General features: G+C 48.8%; 1 protein-coding gene across 2 annotated transcripts in view; it reads left to right on the forward strand.

The window, feature by feature from the left end:
- The first annotated feature begins 3462 nt into the window (after window positions 1-3462).
- Window positions 3463-15001, forward strand: part of ALPK3 (alpha kinase 3) — a 32726-nt gene continuing 21187 nt past the window's right edge. Inside the window, exons 1-2 of one of the 2 annotated variants that reach the window (XM_074549709.1) lie at window positions 3463-3728; window positions 13082-13120. In XM_074549709.1, the coding sequence (XP_074405810.1) occupies window positions 3586-3728; window positions 13082-13120 (182 nt within the window). In that variant the 5' untranslated portion in view covers window positions 3463-3585. The remainder of the gene's footprint in view (window positions 3729-13081; window positions 13121-15001) is intronic. The other variant, XM_014269386.3, reaches the window with a different exon arrangement.

A 15001-nucleotide genomic window follows, 5' to 3' on the forward strand; every position in this document is an offset into this window, starting at 1 on the left:
CAGGCTTGATAGGAAGAATCCTCCTCCAAATACCTCCTCAGGAAGCCCATTGTGCTTGCGCTCTCTCAGAGCCCTTCCCTGGCACTACCTGTTAATATTTGGGGAAGAACCAGAGGTGAGAGCTTGTTGTAGGAGTGCAGGAAGAAGGCTGTCATTTTAGAAAGGGAGGAACTTAAGGGTGCAGGATGGGAAAGGGAAGGATAAATTGTGCAAGAGGAGTGAGAAAACATCTGTGCCTGCGTGAGTCGGTGCTGGATTTGCAGGCAGAGGAAGAAAGCTTTGCTAACGAGGTCTGAAGCCTCGTTTCTGGCTGGCTCAGGCTGCAGCAGCTGAATGCATTTCCCCCGGAGCCAGGAGCAGAGGGCACTGTCACTCTCTGAGCAGACTGACGGGAGAGCAGATGCTGTGAGAGGAAGCTGTCTCAGCAGGCAACAGGCACAGGAACCATTCAGAGCTTGAAAGGGCAGAAAAGGAATATAAGCCCTGCGTGTCAGGGGGAGGATCAAACACCACAGCAGGCTCTTTCTGCGCTCACCATCCAGGCTTCTCTCCACTGACGGGGTGCAGCACCAAACCATGACATGACCAGGGTGGGAAGGGAGCCCTGGGCATCTCTGATCCAGCCCCCCACGCTGAGCAGGATGGCAATCAGCTGCTCAGCACCCTGTGCCGTCCACAGTCAGCTGTCTCACAGAATGGAGAGTGCCTGTCTCTTGGGTCCCCGTGGTACTGCTTGATTCCCTTCACAGGCCAAGTAATTTTCTCAATATCTAGTCAGGACTTTCCTCCTTGCCATTTGCATTTTGGCCTCTCATTCTATCACTCTGCACCTCTGAGTCTGTGCCCTCCTATGAGGTAGTGAAGAAAACAAGGAGGTCTCCATTTAGCCTTTTCCCAAAGCCTAAACCCCAGTTTCTCTCACCCTCTTCTCTGTCCAGGTGTCTGAGCTCCTTCAGTCTTTTAGGTGGCCTTCACTGGACTTGATCCAGCATATTAGTGTCTTTCCTGTATTTGGGAATCTGAAATCAGACACAGTTCCAGGCCCAAAGCAGAAACCTACCTGTGCTGGACACCCTTCTTAGCTGGTCTGGGCTCTGTTCTATCAGATCAATATGCCAAGAGACTGGGCTCATGGTAAAATCATGTGTAATTCATATGTTGGGACTTCAGGTTTCCTGAAGCTGTGGGACCTGAAAATCCTCTTTCTCTTTCCAGAGAAAGGAATGGGATCAGGAGAATGCCAGCTTGAGTCCTCCCAGCCCAGCATCCTGCCTCCCACATTTGGGCAGCAGCCAGAGCAGAGCAAAGGTGTGAGATCAGGGCATGCACACACTGAACATTCTTATGCACCTCAAACATTTCTTGAACTGAAGGTTATATCTCCATACTGCATAAATCTCAGGAGATTTTCTTTCCACAGATTTGTCCTGTGGATTTTATTAATCCCTGTTGACATTGAACAGCCACAGCCATGTGTGGGAGTAGCCTAAAGCCAAGGGGAGGGAGGAAGCATCTCCCTTTCACTGTTTTACCTCCTGCTAATCTGACTTGTTCTCCTTGTCCCTCTCAGCTGTGTATTCCTCAGTCATGGGCACCTCTGTGGCTTCTTCCAGGCTGGAGAGTCCCAGTCCACACAGTCACCTTTCATGCAGCAGCCAGCCTGGATATTGGCTCATCCTTGCTGCCCTTCTCTGAGTTCTGCATTTGGGCTTTTTGGGCATCTTCTGTTTTCTGTTTGAGATGGATTATTTCTAAGTGACATTAGCTCACACAGAGCTCACTGCTGCCTATTGAAAATGAGTACTGTGGTTTCCCCCATGGATCATGTTCTATTTGTTTTATGCAATTTCATCTGCTGTTTCACTGCCTGGTGAAGGTTTTCAGTCAGCCCTCTGGGACCACCCTTCTCCATATTTCCTAGGAGCACATCCAAATGTCTCAGGAGGTCCATCTCCTTTGTATTTGCCAAGATCAAATATCCTCTCTGCTATCACAAATCCTGCAATTTCCATGCCTGATAATGTGATCACCTGCCACTGTTGTGTCACCTGTACAGGTGATGCACACACTCTGTGTGTCTGTGCATACCCTGGTGCCCGTCCCTAGCCAAAGTCACATTCCAAATCACAGTATTTGCTGAGGAGGAGAATCAGGAATGTCCTGCACCAATGCATCCATCACCTGTCCTGCTGCTTGCTGCCACATCTGCTGCCTCTCCTGTCCCAGGAGAATCAGCTCTAATCATGCTGTATTTCCTGGAATGGAGCAATTTGCCATAATTTCCCTGCTCCTGCTGCAATCACTGCTGTGCAGCCATGGGCAGGCAGCTAATCCACAGTGAATCTGCTCCATCCATCATTCCAGTGCTGGAGGGATGCAGTGCCATCAGTGACATATCTGCAGCACATGATGCAACAACTTGACAGGCAAGAGAAAGGTAGAACAAGAAAATAAGTCCATTTTATTACTCATTATATTTTCATTTGGTATTAAATCACAGCTAGTAATTGTTTGTGACATGTATCCACCTTTTACATCTCTCTTTTGTGCTGTATTTTTTAGAGACTGAATAAATACCATCACAGACTTTCTCTTGTGCATTCTGGGGTAAAAAACTGGCTGCCAAGTGATGTGAGGATGTGACTGCCATGCCCATGCTGAGAGGTGCTGCCAGGCAGGGTGGGAGCCTTGTGCTGCAAGGAAGTGGGGAATGTTGGAACTGATCCTCAGAAATCATGAAATTACCCACAAGGGACCCACAAGGACCATCAAGTCCAACTTCTGGCCCTGCACAGGACACCCCAACAACCCCACATTGTGCCTGAGAATGTCCAAAAGCTCCTGGAGCTCTGGCAGCCTTGGGGCCATGACCATTCCCTGGAGAGTGTGTTCAGTGCCAAACCATCCTCTGGGGAAGAATTTTTCCTGATATCCAGTGAAATCCTGACACAACTTCAGTGCTGTACCACCAGGTTCCATCAGTGGTCACCTCTTTGAGATGTGAGAAATCCTCTGTGGTGAGGCAGTTATTATAAGGAAAAAATCACTTCTTCCAACCATCCTCTGGGGAAAAACTTTTTCCTCATATCCAGTGAAAACCTTACACAACTTCAATGCTGTACTACCAGGTTCTATCAGTGGTCAGCACAGAGATCTTTGAGGAGTGAGAAATGCCCGTGGTGAGGCGGTTATTATAAGGAAAAGTTCACTTCTTCCAACCATCCTCTGGGGCAAGAATCTTTTCCTGATATCCAGTGAAAACCTGACCCAGTGAAAACCTGACACAGCTTCAATGCTGTACCACCAGGTTCTATCAGTGGTCACCACAGAGATCTTTGAGGGGTGAGAAATCCCCCGTGATGGGGTGGTTATTATGAAGAAAAGTTCACTTCTTCCTCAAAAGCTGGACTCAATGGCGAGAGGAGGAGGAGGAGGAGGAGGAGGCGGCCGGGCAGGCGGCCCGGGGAGGCCGGGCAGCGGCCGCGTCACGATTGACAGCGGCATGTGCGGAGGGTCTATAAACGGCGGCCGTGAGTGACAGGGAGGGCAGCGACGGCCGCGGGGCACGGCAGCCGCACTCCGGCCATGAGCTCGACCCGCAGGGCCCTGGCGGGCCTCTACGGGCGGGGAACGAGCCACATCGACGGCGCGGAGGAGGCCGAGAGCGCGGCCTGGGCCTCGCGGCCGGACCGACGGAGTTACCTGCTGGGCATCCGGCCCCAGAACAGGTGAGCGCCGGCCCGGGGGAAGGCGCCGCTGTGGGGCTGTCCCCAAGCTGCCCGCGGCCCTGGGTGCGGTAACGGCGGGAGCGGGGCTGGCGGGGGACGGAGCGGGCCGGGGGTGCAGCGGGGAGGCCGGGCTGGCCCTCACCCCAACCGTGAGGCCTCGCAGGGAATGCGAGGCCAGCTGGAAGTGCTGTTGACAACGGGCCTGGCCGTCCCTGGGGAGCTGCTCCAGGGGGAAAACCGAGCGGTGGCTCGGGCTCTCAGAGAAGCTGCTGTGTGCTGTGTGCCAGTCCCTCGCCTCCCCAGAGAGAGCTGGCGGTGTCGCGGCTATTGCCGGGCAGGGCCTGTGGACACGGCGCATTGCGTGTGGCTGAGCGGGTGTGTGAAGTGGTGGTGGAATCGTAGCATAGAATCATGGAATGTCCTGTCCACAAGGATCATCGAGACCAGCTCCTGGCCGTGCCCAGGACACCCCAACAATCCCGTGCTGTGCCTTAGCTGGTTGTCCAAACACTCCTGGAGCTTCTGGCAGCCGTGGGGCCATGACTGCTGCCCTGTGGAGCCTGTTCTGGTGACCCACCAGAACAGCCTCCACACCTTCTTCACCCTTCTGAGTGAAGAACCCTTTCTGAATATCCAAGAATCTATTATATTTTATCCCCCCTTGTACAGCTTCATGCTGGCCCCTCAGGTCCTGTTGCTGGTCACCAGAGAGCAGAGTGATTGGTGCTGCCTCTCCTCTTCTCAGTCCAAGCTGTCCTTATGAAATCCTGACAAGCACCAGTGTCTCCAGTTAAACTCAGGGAACAGCACTGACCTTCCTGCCTTCATTGTAGTAAAGTGCCTCGCCAGACAGAGCGAGGGGCCCGCTGGGTGCCTTATCTTATTGTCAAAAAGGCATTTCTGCACTGTAGATAGGGGCTGAGCAGCAATGAGATCAGCATTCCTGGGTCAGGAATGGCCTCCAGCACAGGGTCTGGGGTAGGAATAAGGCTTTGTTCACAGGGGGAAGGTATGATAAACATGCTGTCAGCTGAGCCTGACTGAGGTTAGCAAACACAGAATTACAGGGTGATATGCCAGCAGTGCCCAAGGTGTCGGTGATTGTGTGAGGCACTCAAAAAAGCCTTGAAATTGCTTTGAATTCGCTGGGAATGCTCTTCAGTCTATGAGCTCTCCAAATGAGTGTGCCTCTTCCCTGCTGATGGTTTATAAATAATCCATTTCCAAGCGTGTCAAGCATTGATGCCTCAAGGAGTCAGACATTCATAAAAATAAATGCAGGACCAAAAGAGATAAAAAAGTGCTGTTTGGAAATCAGGTGTTAAAACTGGGGTGATGCCAAAGTGAAGTTGCCTAAATTGAGTTCCTCTGTGGCGGTATCATGTCGTGCTGGGGTGTGAGCTAATCACAGACTGGCTGCACACAGTGACATCTTCAGCACCACCAAATGTCCACAGAGGGTCCACAACCTGTGGCTTCAGATCATACCAGGGACTGGAAATCTCTTAACTGAGCCCAGTGACTCCATTCTGGGGATTACAAGCAGAGAGGGGTTTTAATAAAGAAGATGTTGAGGTATTTGGGTTGCCTGCAGCTTAACTTTTATTTTCCTTACTACTCTCAAATTGCAGCTTTAATCAGTTTAACCATAAAGGAGAGTTCATCCATCCAGCAAGAAGTACCTGCAGTGCTCCCAGTTGGATTCCCAGAGTTTCCTCTGTTGGGGAAGGTGGGAGCAGTGCAGCACCCATGCAGGCAGTGTTCCTGGTGTCTGCTGGCTGCAGCACCCCTTGGGGCTGTGCCTCAGGCATGGTAAATCCAGCTCTGAGCCCTGAACCTTTTGAGCTTTTCAACCTAATGCTGCTGTGGCTGCACCCCAATTTCCATCTGTGGGAGCCCAGTGCTGGCAAAGGGACTCTGCTGCCCCAGTTAAATCAGCAGCACATTCCATTTCCACAAATTCTCCAATCATTTTTCCAGCCACTTATGTGCATGATCGTCAAAGCCTGTGGCAAGGCAATTTAATTTTGTCTCTGAAATCCACTGTCTGCCCCTTCTGTTGTAAGAAGCAGGGACTAAATAATGGCTAAATGGCAAAATTGACCTTTCCCTGAGTTCATGGCAACTTCTAGGTTCTCTAATGAGTTAGGGAGGAGGAATGTAAAAGTCTGGTTCCCTGCAGAGCCCTACAAGTGCTGAAGACTTGAGCCAGGATTTTTGGAAACTGTTGTCTAAAATGCAGGGCAAGGGCTTGAATGAAGTGTGGCTTTTTATATTGTAATTAAAAAATGTATCATAACAATTCTGGGAAGCAAATGACTGGAATGGTGTAGCAAGGAGACTTTCAGAAAGCAATTATGACTTTAATTAAATCCAGGAACATCTGGAGAGCATACCTGGGAGAACTTGAAAAGCACGATGAGCAACATGCAGAACAGCAGATAACACTGAGCAGCTCTCCTAACACAGAATGGGTTTGGATTTGCTGGGTTTGAAACTAACAAAGGCAATGAGACAAACACAGGATTGCTGTGGGAGGCTGCTGTAGCAATTAGGAAACAAAAATGGATATTGTGATCCAAAGAAAATGTGGGGTTTTTCAGGTTTCTCTGTTTCTGTCTTTATGGGTATATATAGACTATGTTTAGCTAAAATATTTGCCTGTTCACCACTTCTTAAAGCAGTAGAAAGTGTACTAACGTGGTAGAGGTACACAAAGACCTGGAGAGATCTTTAAGAAAAGAAACTGAGGTTGGAAATCCCTGCTTCTGGGGTGACTTATGAACACACTCTGCCCTGTGGATCCCAGCACAGGAATGGAGCTGTTGGAACGAGTCCAGAGGAGGCACCAACATTGTCAGAGGGATGGAACACCTCTGCTATGAGAAAATGCTGGAATTGTTCATCCTGGAGAAGCTTTTGGGTAACCTGATTGTGGCCTTCCAGTACCTGAAGGCAGCCTAAGAGAAGGATGGAGAGAGGCTCTTTACAAGGGCTGGAGTGACAGGACAAGGGGGAATGGCTTCAAACTGACAGAGGGCAGGGTTAGATGGGATGTGAGGGTTCAGTTCTGCTTGTGAGGGTGGGCAGGCCCTGGCACAGGGTGCCCAGAGGGGCTGTGGCTGCCCCTGCATCCCTGGAAGTGTCCAAGGCCAGGTTGGACAGGGCTTGGAGCAGCCTGGGATAGATCACCTGCCCATGGCAGGTGGTGGAACAAGATGAGCTTTGAGGTTCCATCCAACCCAAACCATTCTGTGATTCTGTGTTGACGGTAGTTTGGATGTCTTACTTGGTAACCAGAACATGATTTTTCTGGGTTTTAACTTGTAGAATTTTCTAGAGGCGGTGCTAAGAAAGCCAGAAGAATAGAGGTGTTGAAAGTGGCCATAGATAGAACATCATCCTTTTATTAAACAGAGTATTCAGGGTATTTACTCTTTGTGCCCTTGGGAACTACTCTTTTGTAAGGATTTTCCTTGTCAGCAAACAGCTCAGTGTTTTTCCTTTGCTGCTCTTTTAACATACCTAATCTTGGACAGTGTCAGGAGCAGCTTATGGCCACAGTGACTTGCCCTCTGCTGTGGCTGCTGACAGGATTTTTTTTAATCTTTATGTTGTTTTTTTTAAACAAACCTGTTATGTCTCAAAGCAATTATTTCAAGCAAGTAATTATTTCACTGTCAGTCCTGTTCAGGGTCTACCTTAGCTGCATTCATGGGCCACAACCCTCAAGACATCTTTTTAGATGTCCTTTTTGTAAGAACTAGCAAATCTGGAGAGTGTATTGTGCAGAGAGATGCAGTTTTATATAAAACCTTCATCTGAGTGCTAGGCAAAGCTCTGCTGGAAGTGATCTGCACCTCTTACCTAATGCAGCTGTCTGCTCCTCAGTCTCATTAGAGCTTTGCTTCCTTGCTTGAATGTCTTTCTACTGTCACAGCTACATCATAGCCAGATATTTATAGAGTGTAGTGGCATTGCCTCTGAGCTTTTCTTGGATAACTCTGCTCGGGGTGGCACTTGAGCTCAGGAGAGGGCCTTGCCACCTGGCTCTTCTGGCTGCAAACCATTCCCAATCTTGTCCCTCTTGCTTTGCACATAATATCAAATGAAGGAGAAAGATCTGTTGCTATAATAAAGTGTGCTGAGGAAACTGAGGAGCCCCTGGTTCCTGAAAAGCAGGTTTAGTTCAGTGGCGTTCCCTGTTTGGCAGCTGGGTACCTGTAATGTCCAAGGGGACTTTGCTTTTGGCCAGGAGTGGTGTAACCCCCTGGTCAGGTGCCAGCTGAGGCAGCTGAGAGCACTCAGTCAGTTTGATTTGTGGGATGGAAGTGTCTCAAACTCCGGGAGGAGGGACAGCCAGTTCCTACAGGAAAGGCAAAGTTTGGGGTGCCAATGAGTCATCTCCACACCCTGTGACCTGCAGGACAGAGGAGGTTGTTTCCCATTGCTGGAGGGCTCTGCTTTGAGTGGGGCTCCTCAGCAGCTGTGCACTCTGAATAACAATCCTCAGCAATTCCACAGGGAGGTTTTCCAGCTCCCTTTCCATAGCTCCTGTCCATATGTCCATATCCCCTAGGAAGCCAAGTGGAGCCAAGTGAAGCCAATACCCTTCAGGGTCACCATAAAGACACAGAGGATATCACATGTGGGAACTCTGCTCTTCTCAGGAAACCTCCTGAAAGGGGGTGTTTCCCAGGCCAGGGGTGCCATTGTGTGGGGGGCAGAGTGTGGTCCTCTCCAAACAAGGCACCTCTCATGTCCAGCAGAGACAGTTCCCAGGAGATGGAATTGAAACCTGCTCTACCCTTGCCCCCTTTGGGTGAATGGAGGGAGATTTTGAGTGACTGAGGTTGTTATCTCACATTCACAGCATCGCCTGGTCCAAGAAGAGGAAGATGGAAGGGCTGTTGCAGGCAATTTTATTTTTTTTTTCCTTTTCTCTGCAGAGTGAGCTGCCAGGAGGATGTCACCTTTCCTGGGCATCTCATTGTCCAATAGTTACATTGCTTTTATTTTTGGCCATTTCTCATCCCTTGGTGTGTTTCTAAGTTTAATTTGAGCCATAGAGGCAGCAACAATTCAGAGTTAAAATACACAAATCTGAGCATTACAGAGGCTGATACAGGAATGTGTAACTTAATTTATTGTTTTCCACCTTCTCTGTTAATGAAATCTAGCCTGAATAGTTACACACAAGTCATTTCAGCAAAAAGTAAATTACCTGCAGAAAAAAAATTGTCACATTTCTGCATCTCTGACATGGATTCGCTCTGTGACCTTGACAAGCAAAGACTCAATACATCTGTTTTCCAGTCTGTGAAATAACAGTGTGTCTTGTACAGCAACACAGCACCCAGAGCTGCTTTATCACAGGCCTGCTGATAGCTCCTGCCATGGTGTATGAGCACCAGCACACATTCTGTGTGTGCAGGGAGTGCTTGATAAGGAGCAGGACACGTGGCAGGAACGCAGCTCTGAGCACAGCCATGCCTACGTGAAAGCCTCAGTATTGGCTTTTAAACCTTGAAAAGGGTTCACTGCTGACAGCTGAGTGGTTTGTATTTGTCTCAAGTAGTGTTAACCTTGAAGACAGGCAAGTTCATAGGAAATCTTATGCTTGGAAGTCTGCATGTGCAAAACATGCCCAATAATGTCAGGGATCAGGGAGCCAGTGAGGGGCAATGTCTGTAGGAAATTGCCAGTCCCTCTGTCCAGCTCTGTACAGGCTGCCAGGCTCTCCAAGGAGCTTTGGTGCAATGCTGATTCCCTCAAAACATAACTTGGGCCTGTCAGCTTTGCTGTCATGGACATGTTTTACTCTTTTTTTCCTTCACTGGACAGCTTGTGTGGGTCAATTTTCACGCTGTGGAAGAGCACTGAAAAATATTGATCACTGCTGCAGCTCAAGCAGCTCGAGTCCAGGTGCTTGTCCATATGGGGATGGAGCCACTGTTAAGCCTATTTCAGGGTCTCCTGAGCTCTTGCTCACTTCCATGTGAGGAGTGCACTGGAAGGAGAAAGACGTCTTTATCTCAATTGGAAGAAATACAGAAAGAGAGTAATTTCATGGATAATTGCATGAGAGGGTTAAAAAAGGTGTCAGACCGAAAATGTATGTTTTTCAAGCAGTTAACATTTTAGTGTCAGTGGATGCCAGCCCAGACCATCAACTTGAGTGGTTAAAAAAAGTGAGTGGTGTTGACAGTTCTGCCTCCTGCCCTTGCAAGACTGAAATTTGGCAAGAGCATGAAAAATGAGGAAGGCTGTCTTCACTTCCAAAGAAAATTAGGAGTAGTTGAAGGGCTAAAGCCTTTAAGAGGATGATGAATGGCCAAAGGAGCTTGAAAGCATATGACAAGATGCAATTTAACAAAGAACTAGGTAGTTAAGTGAGAGTGGTAGAAGGGATGTGGTGCAGAGGTGTAGTGCTGTGAGAACAGTTGTGTATTTTCAGAATTAGCTTATAAAAAGTTGAGCTTCTCTTCATCAGTGGGAGGTGCCTGAGGAGGCTTCATCCCACCAGTGCTGGACACACCTGGAGCAGATGTTTTTGAAGTCCACTTCAACAGAAGGAAGGGTTACACTGGAGGCCTTGATTCAGTGCTTTAGATGTGTTCCTCGGGACAACAGAAGCATTTGCTTTTATCCAGTAAGTGCAGTGGCCCTGAGCTTGCTCAAGGGAGGCACATCCACTGCTGAGGCTGCACCTCATTAGCAGAGCCCTGTGTAAGTGCTTGGGGAGCCCAGGGCACAGAGGATCAGAGCAGGCACACTGGATATCTGCTGCCCTGCTCAGGAGCCCCCCGTTTCCAGCAGGGGTTGGTTCTGATGGAGCTGTGCTGGCTCAGCTCTCCGTGGATATGCTGGAACGTCATTGAAGTGAGGTGCCAGCTGCCTGCAGGCAGGGCTCTGCTGGCTGCAGGATCCACAATTTGATCATGCTCTCTGGGGCTTAAAGCTCTAGTCTGAAAAGCAAATTTAGCATATTGAGGTTAAACTTCAATTAATACATGATGGTCTTTTTCTTCTGATAATATGGAGAGACCCTCAGGAGACCCTCAGTTCAGTGTTCAGCACTGTCTCAGGATGTGCACTGAATAAAGCCCATGTTGTCTTAATACTGGGGATTAAAAAAAAGCACTGTCAGTGCTTACTGTTTGATCACATCCATGAGCACAATGGGTTCATGGCACAAGCAGCCTTTGTTCTGACTCTTGCTATTTTCTTTACGTCCAAGCCAAGACACATCCCTGCTTGTCTTATGCAAGAAATCATGATTAAAACCACACCACTGCCTACACTAGCATTCTAGCTTGCAAGGATTTTGGGAACTTCCTTTTTAGAAGGTCTTTAGTATTCCTGGTGGGTAAAAAGATGTTTTTCCCTTGCCGTGGTAAGCAAAATGTTTTGAGACGAGTTAAACCAGTGAGTTGTGTTTCCAGACAGACAGACAGACAGACAGAGGTGCCTGGGGGCAGCCCAGAGCACAGGGATACAGCTGCCCCTGGGACCACTGGGGGTGGTTGTGCTTGGGAGGAGGAACCTGGATCCCCAGGAGGTGAGGATGGGGTGACAGCAGCACGAGGTGCAATTTGAGCCCCAGAAGCTCTGAGGGTGTTGAGGACAAGGTGAGGTGCTGGTCAGTAAGGCAGGTAATGCAAAGCTGTGCCTGGTGGTGTCAGAAAGGGCATGGAGCTCACAGGGATGTTGCAAGGAGTGGAAGGATACAGCTCAAAGGACAAAGGACTCTGTGTGGCTTCTCCATGGACCAGCACAGCACATGAAAGAGGGATCAGGTGAGTGAATGATCCTCAGCCTGTTCCTGTGAGCACTTGATTTCCCCAGCTGGATCACACCCAGCCTGCACATCCTTTGGCTGCATGACCAGCACTTGGCACTGGGAATGGACCAGGATTGTGTGCCTGGGGGTGGAGCTGCTGCCAAAAGGCCAAGTGCCACCCATGTTTGTTGGGTTAAAGCTGCTCCTCAGCAACAGACCAAAACTTCTGCTGTCTTTGCTTTCCTGAAGGAGAAGAGTCAGTGATCCCTTCAGATTTTTCTTCTCAAAGGAAATATGCAATTATTTGTGTAAAGTGTCAGGACTTCAAGCTGAGCTACTTCTTTTCTCAGTGCTCACAGGGAGGTTCTGCCTCCACAGGTGGAATGTACAGTTGGCAGGACCAGTTTTCAGGGTCTCTCTGTGGTCATTTTTAGGGCAAGACTTGGAGTCCTGCTGGTTTCCACAGGACTGGGAGTCACACATTTGGGTAGGAGACCTGAAGAGGTGCACCTGCAGGTGGCCTTCCATGTGGTCCTTCCTGCTGCCTTCTGTAGCACCATCCTAGAGCGCTGAACTTTGGTGGTTCACAGAGGCTGAGGAGGTTTGATCTCCCTGCACTTGGGGATGTGCCAGTCTGGCCTGGCACCTCCCAGAGGGGATGGCCATGCTGCAGTCATTTCCAAGGCTGTGTGGTGAGGTTGTTGCACAGGTGTAACATGTACCTCAGTGCAGTTAAATCACTGAGCTTACATGCTGCTGACTAGCTTGTCCCTGTTAGTTTTGGACTTTTGATTGCCATGTGGGTGGGTCAGGGCTTGAGGAGCTGTTCCTGACTGCTGCAGGTCAATGCACAGAGGTTGTTTCCTGCAGCCTGCAAGGGGCTGCTGCCACAGTCCTTTGGCTAGGACATGAGTCCCTGAAGACACTCCTTTGGGAGAGCTGTGACCACTGGTAAGTAGCTCATCAAGATGTCTTGTGCAGGACCTGTGTTTGATTTTGTTCCCTGGATTGGTCAATGCTCCTACATCTTCCCACAAGGAAAGCAAAACGTGTAGATTCTTATAAAGTCTACTTCTGTTCTTTTATGTTAATGTTTTGCCAGACCTTAGTGATTTGATTGGCAAGCTGGACAGCAATGTGATCAGAGAGTTTTCAGCTTCTGCCAGGAGCTGTCCTTGGAAGCACAGAGGGCACCCAGCTCAGGCCAGCTGCTTGCCAGCACAGAGCTGGGCTGGACATCTCCTGTGCTGGAGCTGCCTGCTTTGAGCACAGTGCTGCAGATGGTGCATGGAAGGCTCAAGGTGCTGCTTCTTGGAAACCTACTTGTATAAATGTCCTGACACTGATTCTCTGTGGTTAACGACCATTTCATTTTTCCAGCCTTTGATTTCAATTGACAATGTGGCTTGCTCGTCCTGGCAGGCAGCCTAAGGCAGCTGTACCTTCTTTTAATAGGAACTCTGACCTCTGCAAAATGACTCATCATTAATATGTCTCTGTAACGGTTTGTTTATTTCAGCTCCTTTCCGTGCTTCTCTCTCTAATGGTTTTTATGCTGTTTTTTGCTTAGCTTATCAAGCAGCAGATTCTCTCCCTCCAGTTTAGGAAGGTAAAACTACATTGCATTAAACTGCTCTGACCAGACACTTTTCTGAATCTGTCTGCACGTGATTAACCTGTAATGCTTTGGTACTAATTAATTAATCAGTCAAGTGCCCTGAAGTGTTCTAATAGCCTCATTCTGCATGATTTGATCCCTAATATTTGCTTGAACTGCAGAAAGAAAAGTGAATGTTCATCATAATTCCTGTATTAAGGTGCAAGAAATATTCCTCTTTTTTAGCCAAAGGATGGGTGTTCAGCTACTTCTTTATATTAAAGTGAGACTTCCATACAGAGACATTAAAAATTGGATGTGACTGCCCTGAGACATCCAGAGAAAAAAAATTTCTTCCCCCTGCCATTGTTGTGAGGATCCTCATTCACTTGGACTTTGCCCCAAAAGGCACTTGTACAGCTGTACTTTGCCTTTGGCAAAAGAACACATTTGGAAATCAGTTGGCATTTCTGGTTTGCTGGAGTGGCAGGTAGAAGAATAACCATGGAGGGAGAGGCCTCTCCAGAACACCTCTATAGCTCTGGGATTTCTAACCAAAAAGTCAGAAAGAGAAAATCATACCACTTCTCAAATCTCCTTTTCCAGCAGGCTTTTGTATGGAAATCCCTCTTTAATTGAAAAGGCTACTGAATTGCAAGGGGACTCTTTTGCCCCAAAGACGCAACTCCAGGAAGGCCCAAAGAAAAAGTGGCGAGTGCTTTGTGTCCAGTTCTTGGAATATCCTGAATTACTGGTTTAGAAAGCAATTTGAATTGGCCAAGCCTCCTTGCAGCTGGAGTGAGTCAGCTGAGAGCCCCACGGTGCCAGAGCCTTGAAATCCTGCTGTGACCAACACAATGGTTTCTTTGAAAGGCTCAATAGACCTTCCAGGCTTCCTGCCAGGTGTCCCTGGGCAAGGCCCTGATTCATCTGCTGAGCCTGTGGCGCTCCCAGCTTCCACCACAGCTGCTTTCCAAAGCCATTCAGTAGCCTTTGCTGGATGTATTTCACCTGGTTGTGGGGTTGGCACTGAGTGGACCAGACTTATTCCTGGTGCTGCCTGCTGGTGGCATGGTGCTGGGATTAAACTGGGTCCCAAGAGCCACTCTGTGTGTGTGCATCACTTGGTTATAAGATGCTGATCCTGTTGCCCTCCTGCTGGGCTATGAAATGTTGGTTGATGCTTGGGAAATTCTTTTATGTGGCTCTGAAAGGCATTTACTGGTATGGGGAGGGGGATCTGTATTGAAAGGAGCATCAAAACCCTACCAGTAACTGCCTTGTACTGGATTGTCTGCCTTGCTCCGTGGAAATGGGCTTTTTTTTTTTCTTTTCCTGGGATTGGTATTTGGGAAGGTTGCTTTGGTTTGAAACAGCTTTTGACTCCCACAGCCCATTCCTGGCCCCACAGTTGAGTGAAGAGTTGCTTACCAGGACCAGTGTCCTAGTAACCATTGATTTCCACAGAAAAGAGTCTGAGCTGTGGGATCTGTTATTTTTATCCCACCCCACACATGTGTTTGGGTACACACCATGCTTATAACCCTCATTCAGTAGATGAATCAGGTTTGCAACATCCCAAGCTTCCCCTGTCCTGACCCTCATCCAGCACAAGGTGCCTGGGAGCTGGGTGAGGTCCCAGTGGGTTGTTACTCAGGGATTCATCTCCCTGCAGCTCTTACAAACCCATTCTTGCAGGAAAGCAGAGGGAAAATAATGACATTGCAGCCTCCAGGTAAGTTTTCAGGGTGGATAAAACAGGCAGTTGCTGTGGCTGTAGCTCTCCTGACACCTTCAGCCACGTGTGCTTAGTCCCTGTCAGTGCACCTGCCCCCTCTGGGTTATGCTAAACATGGGTTTTTTTGGTTTGTCCTGACTCAGTTTGCTTCCTTA

The sequence above is a fragment of the Zonotrichia albicollis genome, chromosome 11 (assembly GCF_047830755.1).
Source record: "Zonotrichia albicollis isolate bZonAlb1 chromosome 11, bZonAlb1.hap1, whole genome shotgun sequence".
In the NCBI taxonomy this organism is placed as follows: domain Eukaryota; kingdom Metazoa; phylum Chordata; class Aves; order Passeriformes; family Passerellidae; genus Zonotrichia; species Zonotrichia albicollis.